The sequence below is a fragment of the Pan troglodytes genome, chromosome 13 (genome assembly GCF_028858775.2).
Source record: "Pan troglodytes isolate AG18354 chromosome 13, NHGRI_mPanTro3-v2.0_pri, whole genome shotgun sequence".
Taxonomy (NCBI): Eukaryota; Metazoa; Chordata; class Mammalia; order Primates; family Hominidae; genus Pan; species Pan troglodytes.
Window position 1 is genome coordinate 79,940,364 of NC_072411.2, and position 14,263 is coordinate 79,954,626.

Consider the following 14,263-nt stretch of genomic DNA (forward strand, 5'->3'; position numbering starts at 1 on the left):
AAGTATTCATAGTAGAATAGTGGCAGTAGATACAAGGCAAAACCATAAGTGAAGAAGGGAAGATTAATCAGAAAGCTGAGCTGGGTCCTGAAGAATGTTTGAGGCACATGATGTGGTTGGAAGGAGTCGGACTGACATGAGGCATTGAAGGCCGAGGGAGGAATATGGCTAAAGGTATGATCAAATGAAACAGATTGTTTGCTGGAAATTGGGGACTATATTGCTGGAGTTCCAGATGAAAGCAGGAGCATGGTAAGACATGGGGCTAAAGATGAAAAGAAGATCAAATCAGAGAAAAGATGTGGTATGCCATGCTAAAGACCATGGCTGTATTAGTCAACTATGTTCATCTGTTTACTGATAAAAATATCCATAAATCATAATAATTAGCAAATGAAATTTTAATCAACTTGATGCCCAGATTAATTAGGGGTTTCAAACCTTTTTGAACATCGTTTTGTTAAATATATTTCTAAGTTGTTACAGTAATCTTCCTATATTTAAAATTAGAATGAGTATAATATAATTTAATCTCTATTTGATAATGTAGCATTTTTTGAGTACTAGACTTTGCCTTTTTTGCAACTTAGATCTATAGCTCCTGAAGGTATAAAAGAGCTCTCTAAGTGTTTCTTTATAATACTATAAAACAGTCTTTGCATTATTGTTCCAAGTATCTAGTGAAGGGCACTTTCAGAAACCCTTTCAATCCAAAAATGGTTTCAATCCAAAAATTGTTTCAATTCAAAAATAAAATCTGGGAAGTGGGGGTAAGATCATGTTTGTAACATAACTTGCTTCTTAAAGGAACTTAGTTGTAAAAGCATCACCAAATTGTGTTATTGCTTCAAAGCCATAAGTAAGCAAGGATATATCTGCTGCCTTATAGTATAGATGTGATATTAATTTCCTTTTTTTTTTTTTTTGAGATGGAGTCTAGTCTGTCACCTAGGCTGGACTGCAGTGGTGTGATCTCCACTCACTGTGACCTCCGCCTCCTGGGTTCAAGCAATTCTCCTGCCTCAGCCTCCCGAGTAGCTGGGACTACAAGCACCACCACCACGCCCGGCTAATTTTTGTATTTTTAGTAGCGACAAGGTTTCACCATGTTGGCCAGGCTGGTCTTGAACTCCTGACCTCAGGTGATTCACTCACCTTGGCCTCCCAAAGTGCTGGGATTACAGGCTTAAGCCATCATGCCCAGCCAATTTCATTTTTAAAAGAAGCTTGTACCCCTTCCCCCAAATAACAACAGATAATGTGTATCCACTTCCATTTGGGCTTATTGCTTAAAGTGTATCTTCAACCACAGCCTTGCAGAATTATACAAATAAAAAAGATTCCTGTACTATTCAAAGATCATTCATTGGCTGTTTTTAAAAGACATAATGACTTACAGAAACCAGAAAGAGAGTTTTGAGGAGTGTCAACAATGTTTTTATTTACTCACTCTGCTTCTTTCATATTCTTTCCTTGAGGCAGCAAACAGCTGAGCGTTAGATATGGCGATTCCACAAAATGGAAGATACATCTGCATAACCTGGGACAAAGAGAGTAGTAAGAACATTAAAACATAAGAACATTGATACATCCCTTGTAGACTAAGTTGCACACTTCCTCCATATGCCTGATTGTAATACTTTATTTGCATCTATAGAGATTGAGTACAGAGAGTTGTTGATACTAGTATTTTAACTTCATTATGAATATTTTTCAAAGTTAACTAAAATATGTTGTAAATCAAGCTTTAACTAGAGAATTCACATCTATGAAGACATAAAGTGAAGCAACACATTATGAGGGCTGTGACATAGGAACTGTGCCTAAAGCAGCTTGTATTATTTCTTGGATAAAAGAAGGATAAATAAGTAAATGAACTGTGATATACCTGGAATTTAAGGCATGTGCCCATACTCACATTTGGAGGTAGGCAGGATATAAGTCAATTCTTTCGTTGGCATATGGCATATACCATATGTATATGGCATACAATTCACATCTGTAGCAGGGATTTCAGCTTGATTCTAGACCTATCTGCTACCAGTTTTAAACATGCCTGTCAGGATGGGCCCAGTGGGAACTAGGGGTCAGCAGGCCTGGCAGCCTTCTGCGACAGAGTTCTAATTGTGTCTGCCACTGTGTAGACATAACTGGACACAAATCATACTGGTGGGATGCTTCTGCAGAAGCCTGATGAGGAAAGGCTGGGAGCCTGTAATGGAGAAGTCCTCCTATGGGCAGAAACACCCAGCCGTGATGGGCCTACCCCTAACAAAGACTTTCTCATCATGGAGGTTTAGGCATAGGGATTTTTACTACTGCCTTGCACTCTCAAGAAATTCATCTCCAGAATCTCTGATTCCAGAGAGATAGAATGCTCCAAGTAAAAACTGAAAGAACTATTTCCCTAAATTCTTCGCAATGTAGATGAAACAAGTGACATACTTGGGACTTCTCTAAAGCAAGAGGGAAAAAAGCATGTTTATATCATAGACTCTATGTCTCTCTGTCTCTCTCTCTCACACACACGCACGCACGCACACACACAATGGTGCCCTAGGAAGAGGTACAAAGCGCTGGCAAAATAGAGCAATTCCTGCTGTAACCAGCAGAGGGCAGTGCAGTGCCCGCTGTGGGTGAGGGATGACAGCAGCCTCCACCAACTCAGGAAGCACTTGTGAAGCACCCAGGACATCCAGAACAGAATCACCTGGAGTGCAAGGCAATTATGCAGAGGACTTGAGGTACACAAAAGATGAAGGGCAATTCACATTCCCTATCGCTGAATTTCCTATTAAAATCTTTCCTTGGTTACCTGGGCATGATCAACTCTGACCTAGGGTCCTGGAAAGAATTTCAGAGCCATATAAAAACTAAAGCTATGACCTCATTTTTAAAGAAGATAGAGAAACAATGGGATCCGAATTAAGAAGACATACAAAAATCAGTGATTTTTGCAGATGTTTTGGGGATAAATTCCTTCCCTGGATTTTCACATGTTGCCTTCTGGAACTAGATGTTATTTCTGTTACCCCCTACTTTCCCCTTTCTTGCTACTCCCCCTCATACCTTAGAAAGTCTGTCCATAAGCCAAGATAAAGCTGTTGGCATAAAGCTGCCAGATATTCCATTAGAATTTCCCTGCCTTTAGGCAGAATGGGACCACTTTCAATATCACCTACACATAGAGCAAGCACTTTCCTTGTAGTTTTCTGGAGGTTTTGTTTTTGGCTCATTGTTTTTTTCTGCCATGGAGACAGTGACTATAACGGGGATAAAAGCAAGCAGGAGACTTACTTTAACTTTCCACTACTTATTTGTTTTATTTATTTTTGCCTTCAGGGGACAAATTTAAGGTGGTTGGTAAGTCAAGCAAGTAAGAGGAGAGTGATCAAATGACGATGTGAAATGTTTTCTAATATATCATAGGCTTGCTTCACTTCATTTGTAATTCCAATATTTACTGAGTTCCAGGTATTATGTTAAATTAAAAAGAATCTGAATTTTAAATCAAATAATCTTTGTTCTTTTTACAGTTTTGCTGTGTGAAGTGCAACAAATCATATAAGCTCTTGAACCTATTTTCTTATCTGTAAATGCCAGGTTTATGGTCTTTTTTAGTTCTAATCTTTGGTGATTCAAATAATGCGAAACATCATTGAGCTGCAATATTCTATTTACTAGAGAAAACAGAATTCAGTAAACATGCTTGCATCTTATTCGAGAAAAAATAATTTATAATAGTAATTGCCATTGGCTAAGCCCTTCTGTCATTGTGTCAGGCATGATGCTATGTGTCAGGGATGATGTTAAGCATTGTATATGCATTACATCTGTTTTATATTCACTTATGTTTTACCATTAATCCCAGTTTGCAGATTAGAAAACTGAGGCTTTAAGAACTTACCCAAAGTTCTTGGGAGATAATTCTCTATGGATATTTTATGTTTCTGTACACGTGGCAGAGAGAGGCACTGGCTGTATCTTTCTGGAATGCTTATACAATGAACAGCCTTGGAAGATAGAGATACTGTCTCCTTTCAGAGCAAAGAACAGAAGTGTTTACTATCCAGTATAATAAAGACAATATCTCCCTCTAGACAGAGGTCAGGCAGGCTCACCGTTCATTATAAAAGATTTGGGTTGCTTACATTTCAGGTTCCTCTGCTGTCATGCAATCTACTATATGTGCTATTATTGGGGTCAGGGAACCAGCAAAAATGCTGATGCTCAAACTATTGCTATTGTTGTGAGTAATAAACTGTTTTTTTGTCACTGATCCAGGAGTCTCATGTCTTCTGTCAGCATCCATGAGACTGTGGCAGACTAACTTGCTAGCCTGCATGTACTGTATAGTAAAATCAGACTCTTTACAAATCTTAACAACGTCACCTAGATAGTAAATGGAGAAGCTTAATTTAGAATCCAAGTGGCCTAACCCTAAGATCTACCTTCTTAACTTCTACATTCTCCAGCTTCCCAAAGTCATACATATCTTTCATACAATTAATATGATAGTCTGGTTAACTGCAATGCAAATAGATGACTAAGACTAGCACTCCATTATTCCAGTGTATGAGCAGTCATAGGAGACTGCAGAAGCAGGAAGCAGTTCTGGTAGAGCAGGCAAAACCCAGTTTCCGGAGATAACAAGGCAACCATTCTCAGGGGGCAATTTGTCTAGCAGATGGTGTAAGGGAAATCCTAGGTAGAGAGCAGACCACACTGATAGACATCAGAGTGTGGTTATGAAGGCCAGAGTAGAAAGTTTGGGCAGAAAAGAAACCGAGCCTGTCAGCAGGTAGCAGGGCCCTCGCCTCCAGGTGGAGCTTTAAGGATCAGCTTATACTCTTGGTAGTGAAAGGGAGGGAAATGGCAGAAGAAAAGAAGGGGCCCATCAGGTATGAAATGTGAGGCACTATGTTTTAAAGAGACACAGAACTGCTCACAGATAGGGGCTGTGGCAAAGCTGGGCCCACAGGTGAGGGTCCTGTGGTGTGGGTCCAGCTATAGAGTGGAAAATGAATCAGGGACCGGGAACCAGGCTGTGTTCCACACATGGCTAGAGAGGTTCCAGTCTTAGCCCAGTGGGAACACTGCAGTGTCCCTGGAAGCCTAGGAACAGCCCAACATCAAACTGTTGGTCAATCGCAAATCTCTTCATCCTCATCCAATCTTGTTTCTGTTAAACCTAGTTTTTAATCTAAAAATTTAGAATTTGCAAATACTTTTTCCAAGTAGTATAAGCTATTCTTCATGAATAGTACAATGCACTATCAAGAAAGCATGCAAATCAGATTGGTATTAGTTCTTTTCATCTACCCCACTGTGTCCAACAAAGCACCCCTCAATTTAGTCCTGACAGATGAATGGTATTTACTTGTCACAACCTCAGGAAAAGCAACTCCACAATCTTCCTCCATTTTACACATCTAGCAAATGTCACTTTCATGAAATTTTCTCATACAAATGTAACAAACTCCTTATATCACAATATACTTCCAATTCTTATCCTTTAGTGGAGATGAAAAACAACAAAAACTCTGCCATTTTAAGCCAATTACAAGGCATTTAACATGGCATTTTGAATGGCAAAAGAGACTCCTGCTGTCTTGTTTTGTGTACTCCAATTTTTCAAGTTAATGCTCCTATAACAGCATCCAAACAAAAGCAAATGGCAAAATGAACACCCAACTCACTGTACTGGGAATGCACAGATCAGCTCAATTTAACAAGAGCCACCCTGCCTTCTCCCGTCAGGCCCTGGGTTAATATGCAGCCCGTACACTAAATTGCATGACACCATTACTATTTTCAAGTTTACCACTAGTTTCAGCTACATCCCTGAGATGATTACTAGCCAGCTAAAATTCCTTCAATATTTTCACAAAAATACAGGCTAAAGTTCAAATTTCAACTCCCTGTTAAGGCCTCCCAAATGTTGGCCCTATTGGACATTATTACTATTGTTATTATTAATGTTTGTTTAGATTTACCCACATGTGTACCAGTTTTTTCCTCCTCATTCCTTCCAACACCTCCTTCCTTCTTTCTGTGATAAAGTTTTATTTTTTTTCCAAAGACAATCCTTTAGAGTATCTTTTAGCATTGGTGATAAATGCTTTTAGTTTTGTATGAATATATGTTTATTTTATAATCAATCTTAAAAGGTAAGGTAGTTGGGTATGCAATCCTAGGCTTACACTTATTTTCTCTCAGTACTTAAAACATATTATTCCCTTATCAAGTGCAACTGATGCTGCTAAAAAGCCAGCTGCCAATCAAAATCTTGGTAGATTATCTGCCTTTGTCTCCGGTTTCTTTTAGGTCTTCTTTATGTCATAGGTAGCCAATTTGTATTTTGTCAGCCTCAATCAAAGGCTTAATTGAATCATGGTAACCTCCAATGTATATATTGGCCAAACATTACTGTGGATGGAGACAATATTATACCTTCATGACTCATTGCACACTGAGAGAGAATCTTTGTTAATGTAGGAAATGTTCTACCCTGTGTCATTCATTGGCATGACAATTCAGCCCTCTGGGGTCAGACTCAATTGCACAATGTATACGCATATGACAGTATGATCTATGGAGTTTCTAAAGAAATGTGCAGGAGAAGCAGGCAAATACATTTTTGAAAAGAGGCAGTAAGAAAAACTGAAGCAGTGTAGAAATAGAAAATGAAAAACAAAATATTTTAATCTTTTTTTTCAGTCCCAGTGTTACAGATGTCTTTATATATATATATATATATATACACACACACACACACACATATATATCACTCTATTCTGCTATTCTGCTCTTTCTGAAGTCCCTCATTTCCAAAAAAACCAACTAATTTGGCCTTCACTATATAGTTTCAGAATGCCAAAGGTCTAAAAAGCCTTAATGACTAAGAAGCAAATGAGTCTGTACACGCTTGTGCAGCACTTTTCGGCTTGAAAGCACTTTATGAACATTGGCTAATTAATCTTTACAACATCCCACTCAGAAAGAGAGTTAAACTGAAAATCATTAAACAATGTAAAAAAGTCACTTTAGCCCTGGAAACTCATTAAAATATCACTAATATGCATAGAATTTGAGCACTGGGCCTTCTATCAATGTACACAAAAAAAGACAGTAGGTAGCCAGCCTTTTCAAACTTGCAAGCCACAGAGAAAGGCTATTAAAGCCCCATTGTGTGGTCTGGTCCAATTATACATCATTGAAGAATGCCGGGGGTCTACACTGGAGAATCTTAGTGAAGGGGGCCATCCCGTTCGTGGACCCTACTTGTAGAAGGCAAAACAGCTTGAAGAGCCACATCACTGTCAGCTAAATGAACAGGTGAAAAAAAGGTTTTCCCACCTACAGGTAACACCTCCTCCCTTTGTGTAGATTCTGAAAACAGGACTCTTAAAGTCACTTCTGCCCTCAGGCAGTAACTATATGATAAAGCTTCACTGATTTGGAGCCCACTGATTTGGAACTGGGGATGTTTTAAGATAGTTGTGATTCAGATGCTGAATAAACTCTTCAAGTAGAGTAATTTAGAAAATAACATATCAAAATATGAAAGCAGTCACATTATTTTCATACGATGAAATACTTTCAGAGCATTTTTAGGAATATAATATTAAAAATAATTTTTAAATGAGTTTGCAGTTTTCCAGAGATTCCAGAGGAAAGCCCTGCTTCCCGAGGTGTAGCTTCAATCACTGCAATTTTGTTTCTACACAAATTCAATAAAGATAAAAGATGGAGCTTTTATTTTAAGAATCAGAATCATAAATGACTTTTGTTAGTTCATACCAAAATATATGACCTTGGCTAAGGCATGCCTTTTTCTACCAGTGTTCCGCCCTTTTCAAAGAAAACAGTCTCCAAAAGATACAAATAAATATAAAACATTGTTTTAAAAATTGTAATGGGGCCAGGCGCGGTGGCTCATGCCTGTAATCCTAGCACTTTGGGAGGCCGAGGCAGGTGGATCACTTAAGGTCAGGAGTTCCAGACTAGCCTGGCCAACATGGTGAAACCCCGTCTCTACCAAAAATACAAAAATTAGCTGGCCGTGGTGGTGTGCACCTGTAGTCCCAGCTACTCAGGAGGCTGAGGTAGGAGAATCACTTGAAGCTGGGAGGTAGAGGTTGCACTGAGCTGAGATTGTGCCACTGCACTCCAGCCTGGGTGAAAGAGTGAGACTCCATCTCCAAAAAAAAAAAAAAAAAAAAAATTGTGATGGAATAGATGATTCAATTACATGCCTTTTGAAATTGTTCACTATGAGAATTGACATTCTGAAGAATAGGGTGGGGGACTTCATTCACAAAAGACAAGGGAGAACAAGAAGGCAAATAAAAAAGAAGGAGAAGCTTTGTTTTTTGGAGACAGAAACAAGGACAAGATAATGGATCAGAGATGTGGGGAGGGAAGCAAGGAAAGCAAACCCAAGGTGGGCTCCTCACTGGTCCAAATTTGGGGCAGAACACATCCTAAAGTGTGAATCTTTACAGGCTCCCCTTCTCCTGTCTAGGCATCATCACTCTTCTTCCATGTTCCCTTCTTAGGACAGGGAAATTGAGGTGCTTCTACTTCTGTCCCTGAGTATTAAAGCTGGGACCCCAGGGAGATTGGAATGAGCCCCCTTCCACTACTCTAGCCCCTCTCCTACAAGCTAGTGTTGGCTAAAATATCCCCAGGAGGCTATCCAGGGGCAGAGATGCTGAATTCAGTTCCTGGCAAGTAGCCTAGTAGCATCAACACCTATTCTCTTTGACTTTTTAGAAGCTCTGGTCTACTGAGTGCTTGAATCATGCAGGTACTACTCATATCACTCAATAACCTTATTTCTATTTGGTCCTATGTCCACCCCCACAACTTTAGGGAAATAACCTTCTCATGTCTGGGGGCAGTTTTTTTTTTTTTTTTTTTTTTTTTTTTTTTTTTTTTTTGAGACGGAGTCTCGCTCTTTCGCCCAGGCTGGAGTGCAGTGGCGCGATCTCGGCTCACTGCAAGCTCCGCCTCCCGGGTTCACGCCATTCTCCTGCCTCAGCCTCCCAAGTAGCTGGGACTACAGGCGCCCGCTACCACGCCCGGCTAATTTTTTGTATTTTTAGTAGAGACGGGGTTTCACCGTGTTAGCCAGGATGGTCTCGATCTCCTGACCTCGTGATCCGCCCGCCTCGGCCTCCCAAAGTGCTGGGATTACAGGCGTGAGCCACCGCGCCCGGCCCTGGGGGCAGTTTTTAATTCCCACCCTCTTATTTCCAGACACTCAGGGAAAACCCTGAAGGAATCTATTGCAGGACCCATGTCCTTTCTAAAATAATTTTTTTTTTTCTGATCATAGATTTCAAGAGAAAAAAAATACCCATATTTCTGCCACTCAAGGGTAACCATTATTAACATTTTGGAATATATTCAAGTTTTCTTCTCTCTTTTTCCTTTCACATAAAGCCAAATAGGCTAATCCTATACATAATATTTTATCAGCTTTTTCCACTTTTTATAACTAGCTATTACCTATTATGACCAGTTTCTATGGATGCAAAATATCCCATTGTATGGTGCAGAAACATAAAATTTATAGAGAAGGAAAGTAGATTAGTGGTTGCCTGGGTTAGCAGCAGTAACAGGATTTTCTGTAAATGGGCATAGGGGATCTTATTGGTAGTGGGTTCTAAAACTGATTTATGGTGATGGTTGTACCTCTCATAATGTTACTAAAAGTCATTGAATTGCTCACTTGAAATGCATGAATTTTATGATATATAAAATATACCTCAAGAAACTTTTAAAAATTACCATAAATACTCTGTTCATGGTATGGATTAATGTAGTTTACTTAGTCAATCATAGAACATTGGACATTTAGGTTGCTTCCAATTTTAGATTAATAATTCTGGGGTTAAACATCCTAGAAATTAAATCTCTCTGAATCCCATTATTATTTTCTTAGAGTAAAGCGTTGATATTGGAACTTACTTTATTCAACACACAACTTATATAGCGCTTTTCTGTACCAGGCAATATTCTAAATGCTTTACTAATATTAATTAATTGGGGGTTGTGTACCCTTTAAAATAATCCTTAACAATATAAACACATTTACTTTTTGCTAAAAGAAAACAGTAGAGAAATGCACAGAGTAAAGTAACGACAGTTCCCCCTTAATTTCCTGTCCCACTACCCACTCCCTTCCCAAGGTACAACCCTGCTAGCATTTGTAGTGTGTTCTTCCGGATGTTTTATGGCTACAGTCACACAATATCTAGTTTTAGGGTTGTTTGTAAACATAAGTGGGATCACACTATGTTATTTTCGATACCTTCTTTTTCACTTGGCAATATATCTTGGAAATCTTTACATGTTAATTCAAAGAGAACTTACTTCATTCATCTTAATGTCTGCAGAATATTCTAGGGGGTGGTTGTATCTGTTACTAGACATTGCCATTGTTTCTAATTTTTCTTTATTACAAATAATGCTGGTGTCAACTTTCTTACAAATAAATCTTCATGCACCTGGACAATACTTCTGTTTGACAGTTTCCTAAAAGTGGAATTTTAAGACTTAATAATATATGCTCAAAAAATCTTAATTACTACTGCCAAATCATCCTCCAAAAAGGCTCTACCAATTTATACTCCCACTAACAGCAATCAGAGGATTCATTTACCCCAACTCATACAACACTGGGTATTACCATTCTTTTAAAATCTTGTCTATCCGACAGATAAAATCAGTACTCATTTTTGTATTAACTGACATTTACTTGATTAATAGATTGAACACTTTTCATAATTTGTTGGTTGTCTGTATTTTAAAATATGGCCTCTTTTGCTTATTTTGTTTATTTTTTAGTGGACATTCATCTATTACTTATTGCTCAGTAAGTACCCTTTATGTGCTAAGAATATTAAACATTTTCCATTTTCAGAATTCATGAATCTTACTTGATAATCAAACAGTAATTGTCATCTGTTTGATACAATCCATTAGGCCTACAAGCTATGAGTGCTTTGTCTAAGATGAATAATATTATGGCTCAATAAACTTGGCCTACTCCCTCTCACAGTGTGAAGATCTTTTATAAAGATATCTGCCTATATAACTCTGCCAAGGTTATTTTTATAAGCAGGTTGACCTACATATATCATCCTGCCCATTTATTCCATCTGCCTTTGTAACTCACAGCTTCTGCAAAAAGTTGGTTTGAGCTGCTGTTTGATCCAAGCATTCTTGAGTTTTAGTTATTAAGATCATTATGATTCCCCACTTACCCAGCACAGGTATAAATGCAGGAAGCTACACAATAGAGTAACTTAGTCAAGGTGTCAAGGTATCAACACCCTGAAATGCTAGAAAAATCTTATTATATCACAATGAACATACGAACATAAAATTTCCTCTTAGACTATTTTCTGATGAGAAATGCCTAAGTTTTTCTTTAAATTTGAAATACATTCACATTATTTCCTCCTATTAGTAGCAGAAGGCTTTTTTTCACTGTCTCGTTTATCAAACTCCTTCCTTTTTATAATTCCTGGTTCATAAAGTACAGGACATTACATAAAGGCAGAATCATATAACATGTGGCCTTTTGTGTCTGGCTGCTTTCACTTTGCATGCTGTTTTAAGGGTCCATTTATATTGAAGATATATCAGTACTTTATTCCTTTTAAAATTTTGTTTTAAAGAAGTAGATTTTTTTTTAGGGCAGTTTTAGGTTTACAGAAAAGTTAAGTGGAAAGTACAGGGATTTCCCATAGACCCTGCCCAACACACAGTTTCCCCTATTATTAACATCTTACATTAGAGTGGTACATTTGTTACAACTGATGAGTCAATACCGACACATTATTAACTAAAGTCTAGTCTACAAAGTCTACAATAGGTTCACTCTTTGTGTCACACATTCTTCGGATTTTGACAAATGTACATGTTCACCATTACAGTATCATACAGAATAGTTTATTGCCCTAAAAATTCCCAGTGCTTCACCTGCTAATCCCTCCCTCCTTCTCCCTAAGTCTCTGGCAACCACTGATCTTTTTACTGACTCTGTAGCTTTGCCTTTTCCAGAATGTCACATAGTTGGAACCACGCAGTATATATCCTTTTCAGATTGGCTTCTTTTACTTAGCAATATCCATTTAAGGTACCTCTACATAATTTCATGGCTTAATAGTTCATTTCTTTTTATCACTGATTAACATTCCATTAACTGGATATACCCATGTTTGTTTATCCATTCACCTATTGAAGAGCATCTCGATTGCTCCCAAGATTTGACAATTATGAAAAAAGCTGCTATAAACATTCATGTGCCAGTTTTTGTGTAGACATAATTTTTTGACTCATTTGGATAAATATCCAGGAATGCAATTTCTGGATTGCATGGTAAGCATATCGTTAGCTTTGCAAGAAACTGCTAAGCTGTCTTCCAAAGTGGCTGTGCCATCTTGCATTCCCACCCTTTCCTATGTCTGGGTTCTCCCTGTCCCTTCAAAGGAGGAGTGTTTCCCTTCATTTGGTATTGCTTCCACCTTCACTGTGTAATCTACATCTGCTTGGCTTCATGTCCTCACTCCCTGTCGTTTTGCTTACAATTTTGCAGTCTTCAGAAATGGCTGGCTTGTGGCCTGTCTACGACATCCCAATTACCTGAACATGAAATACACCTATTCTACATTCTTATTTTCTGCAGCCTTTAACACTTGATCACCAGCTAGATATGAAACTTTGGCTTCCATGGACTATACACCCCTATTTAATCTTTTTCTATGTTTCTGACACTCACGTTCAAGTTATATTCCCGGGTTCAGTCTTTGGTCTTCTAACTGTCCCTTTCTACATTCTCCCTCTAAGCATTTATTTATTTCTACAATATAAGAATATTGCAAAATAAAGTGGGTTGGCTATGCAGGAATTAACCTTTGAGCAAGAGTCAGAAAAGACAACAAATTCAGTACTGCCATATATTTAAGGCAGCTGAGAAGTCTTCCTCCTTCTGCTCTTGAACTTTGGTTTGTCACGAATTCCCTCTGCCTCTGATTTCACTTTCCTACATCCCTAACCCCACTTCTAATCAGTCACATCTGCTACCTTTCAGACCCACGTTTCAGTCTCTAATCCAGACACAGCTTGAGCTCTGAAAACATTTGCTTCCTCTATCTTATAGTCTAATTTTAGTATTCCTGGTCCTAGACTGAACTGAACTCTGAATTCAACCATAGTGACCGAACAGGCACCAAAGTCCCTTCCTTCTATCTGTGTCTTCAGTAGTTACCTCTGGAACGATTCTCAAAGTGGGCTCTCTAGTGCTGACATTTTCTCTGTGCTCTGGCTTCACATCACCAGGTGCCTAGAGGACATTTCAACTTGAAGGTTCTTTTTATTTTATTTTATTTTATTATTATTTTAATTATTTATTTATTTATGAGACAGAGTCTCGCTCTGTCGCCCAGGATGGAGTGCAGTGGCACGATCTCGGCTCACTGCAAGCTCCGCCTCCCGGGTTCACCACCATTCTCCTGCCTCAGCCTCCCGAGTAGCTGGGACTACAGGTGTCTGCCACCACGCCCGGCTAATTTTTTATTTATTTATTTATTTATTTTTTTGTATTTTTAGTAGAGACGGGGTTTCACTGTGTTAGCCAGGATGGTCTTGATCTCCTGACTTCGTGATCCCCCCGCCTCAGCCTCCCAAAGTGCTGGGATTACAGGCGTGAGCCACCGTGCCCGGCCAACTTGAAGGTTCTTACAGTACCACAAACTCAGCATTCTGAAACCAAGTTTATCATCTCAATTCCCCTTGTCCTTCCAAAGAAAGAGGGCTTCCGCCTCCAAAACCACCGTATATGTGCCAAAAAAAAAAATTAAAGTTCAAATCACCCAATTCCAAATCCTGGGAGCCATCATTGATTGCTATCCAGATGTAGGCATAAGCAATTCAGGAGCTTTTGAAACTTCTGTTCCCATGGCCTTGATTTCCCCTGCTCCAGCACTGCCATCACTCACCATCTCTGGTAATAGTTCCCAGATCTCTCACCATTGCTGCAACAGTAGCCAAGATCCTCTCATCATTGCAATGTGACAAGAACACAGTAAGCTTTGTTTCCCATCCAGAAAAGCTATAAATTTAAACACACTGACTATCCATCCCAACGTGCTCCATTGTCTTAACTTTTTAAAATGTAAGGTATAAATATGTCTTACACATATTAAATACTAGTCTTTTTCAAACTACATTTGCATGAGCATTTTCA

The 14,263-nt window shown here is 38.7% G+C and overlaps 1 protein-coding gene across 1 annotated transcript in view; it reads right to left on the reverse strand.

The window, feature by feature from the left end:
* PDE11A (phosphodiesterase 11A) overlaps positions 1 to 14,263 on the reverse strand; it is a 429,725-nt gene that overhangs the window by 269,800 nt on the left and 145,662 nt on the right. The window contains exon 3 of the mRNA XM_009443807.4: positions 1,451 to 1,540. Within this exon, the coding sequence (XP_009442082.1) occupies positions 1,451 to 1,540 (90 nt within the window). The remainder of the gene's footprint in view (positions 1 to 1,450; positions 1,541 to 14,263) is intronic.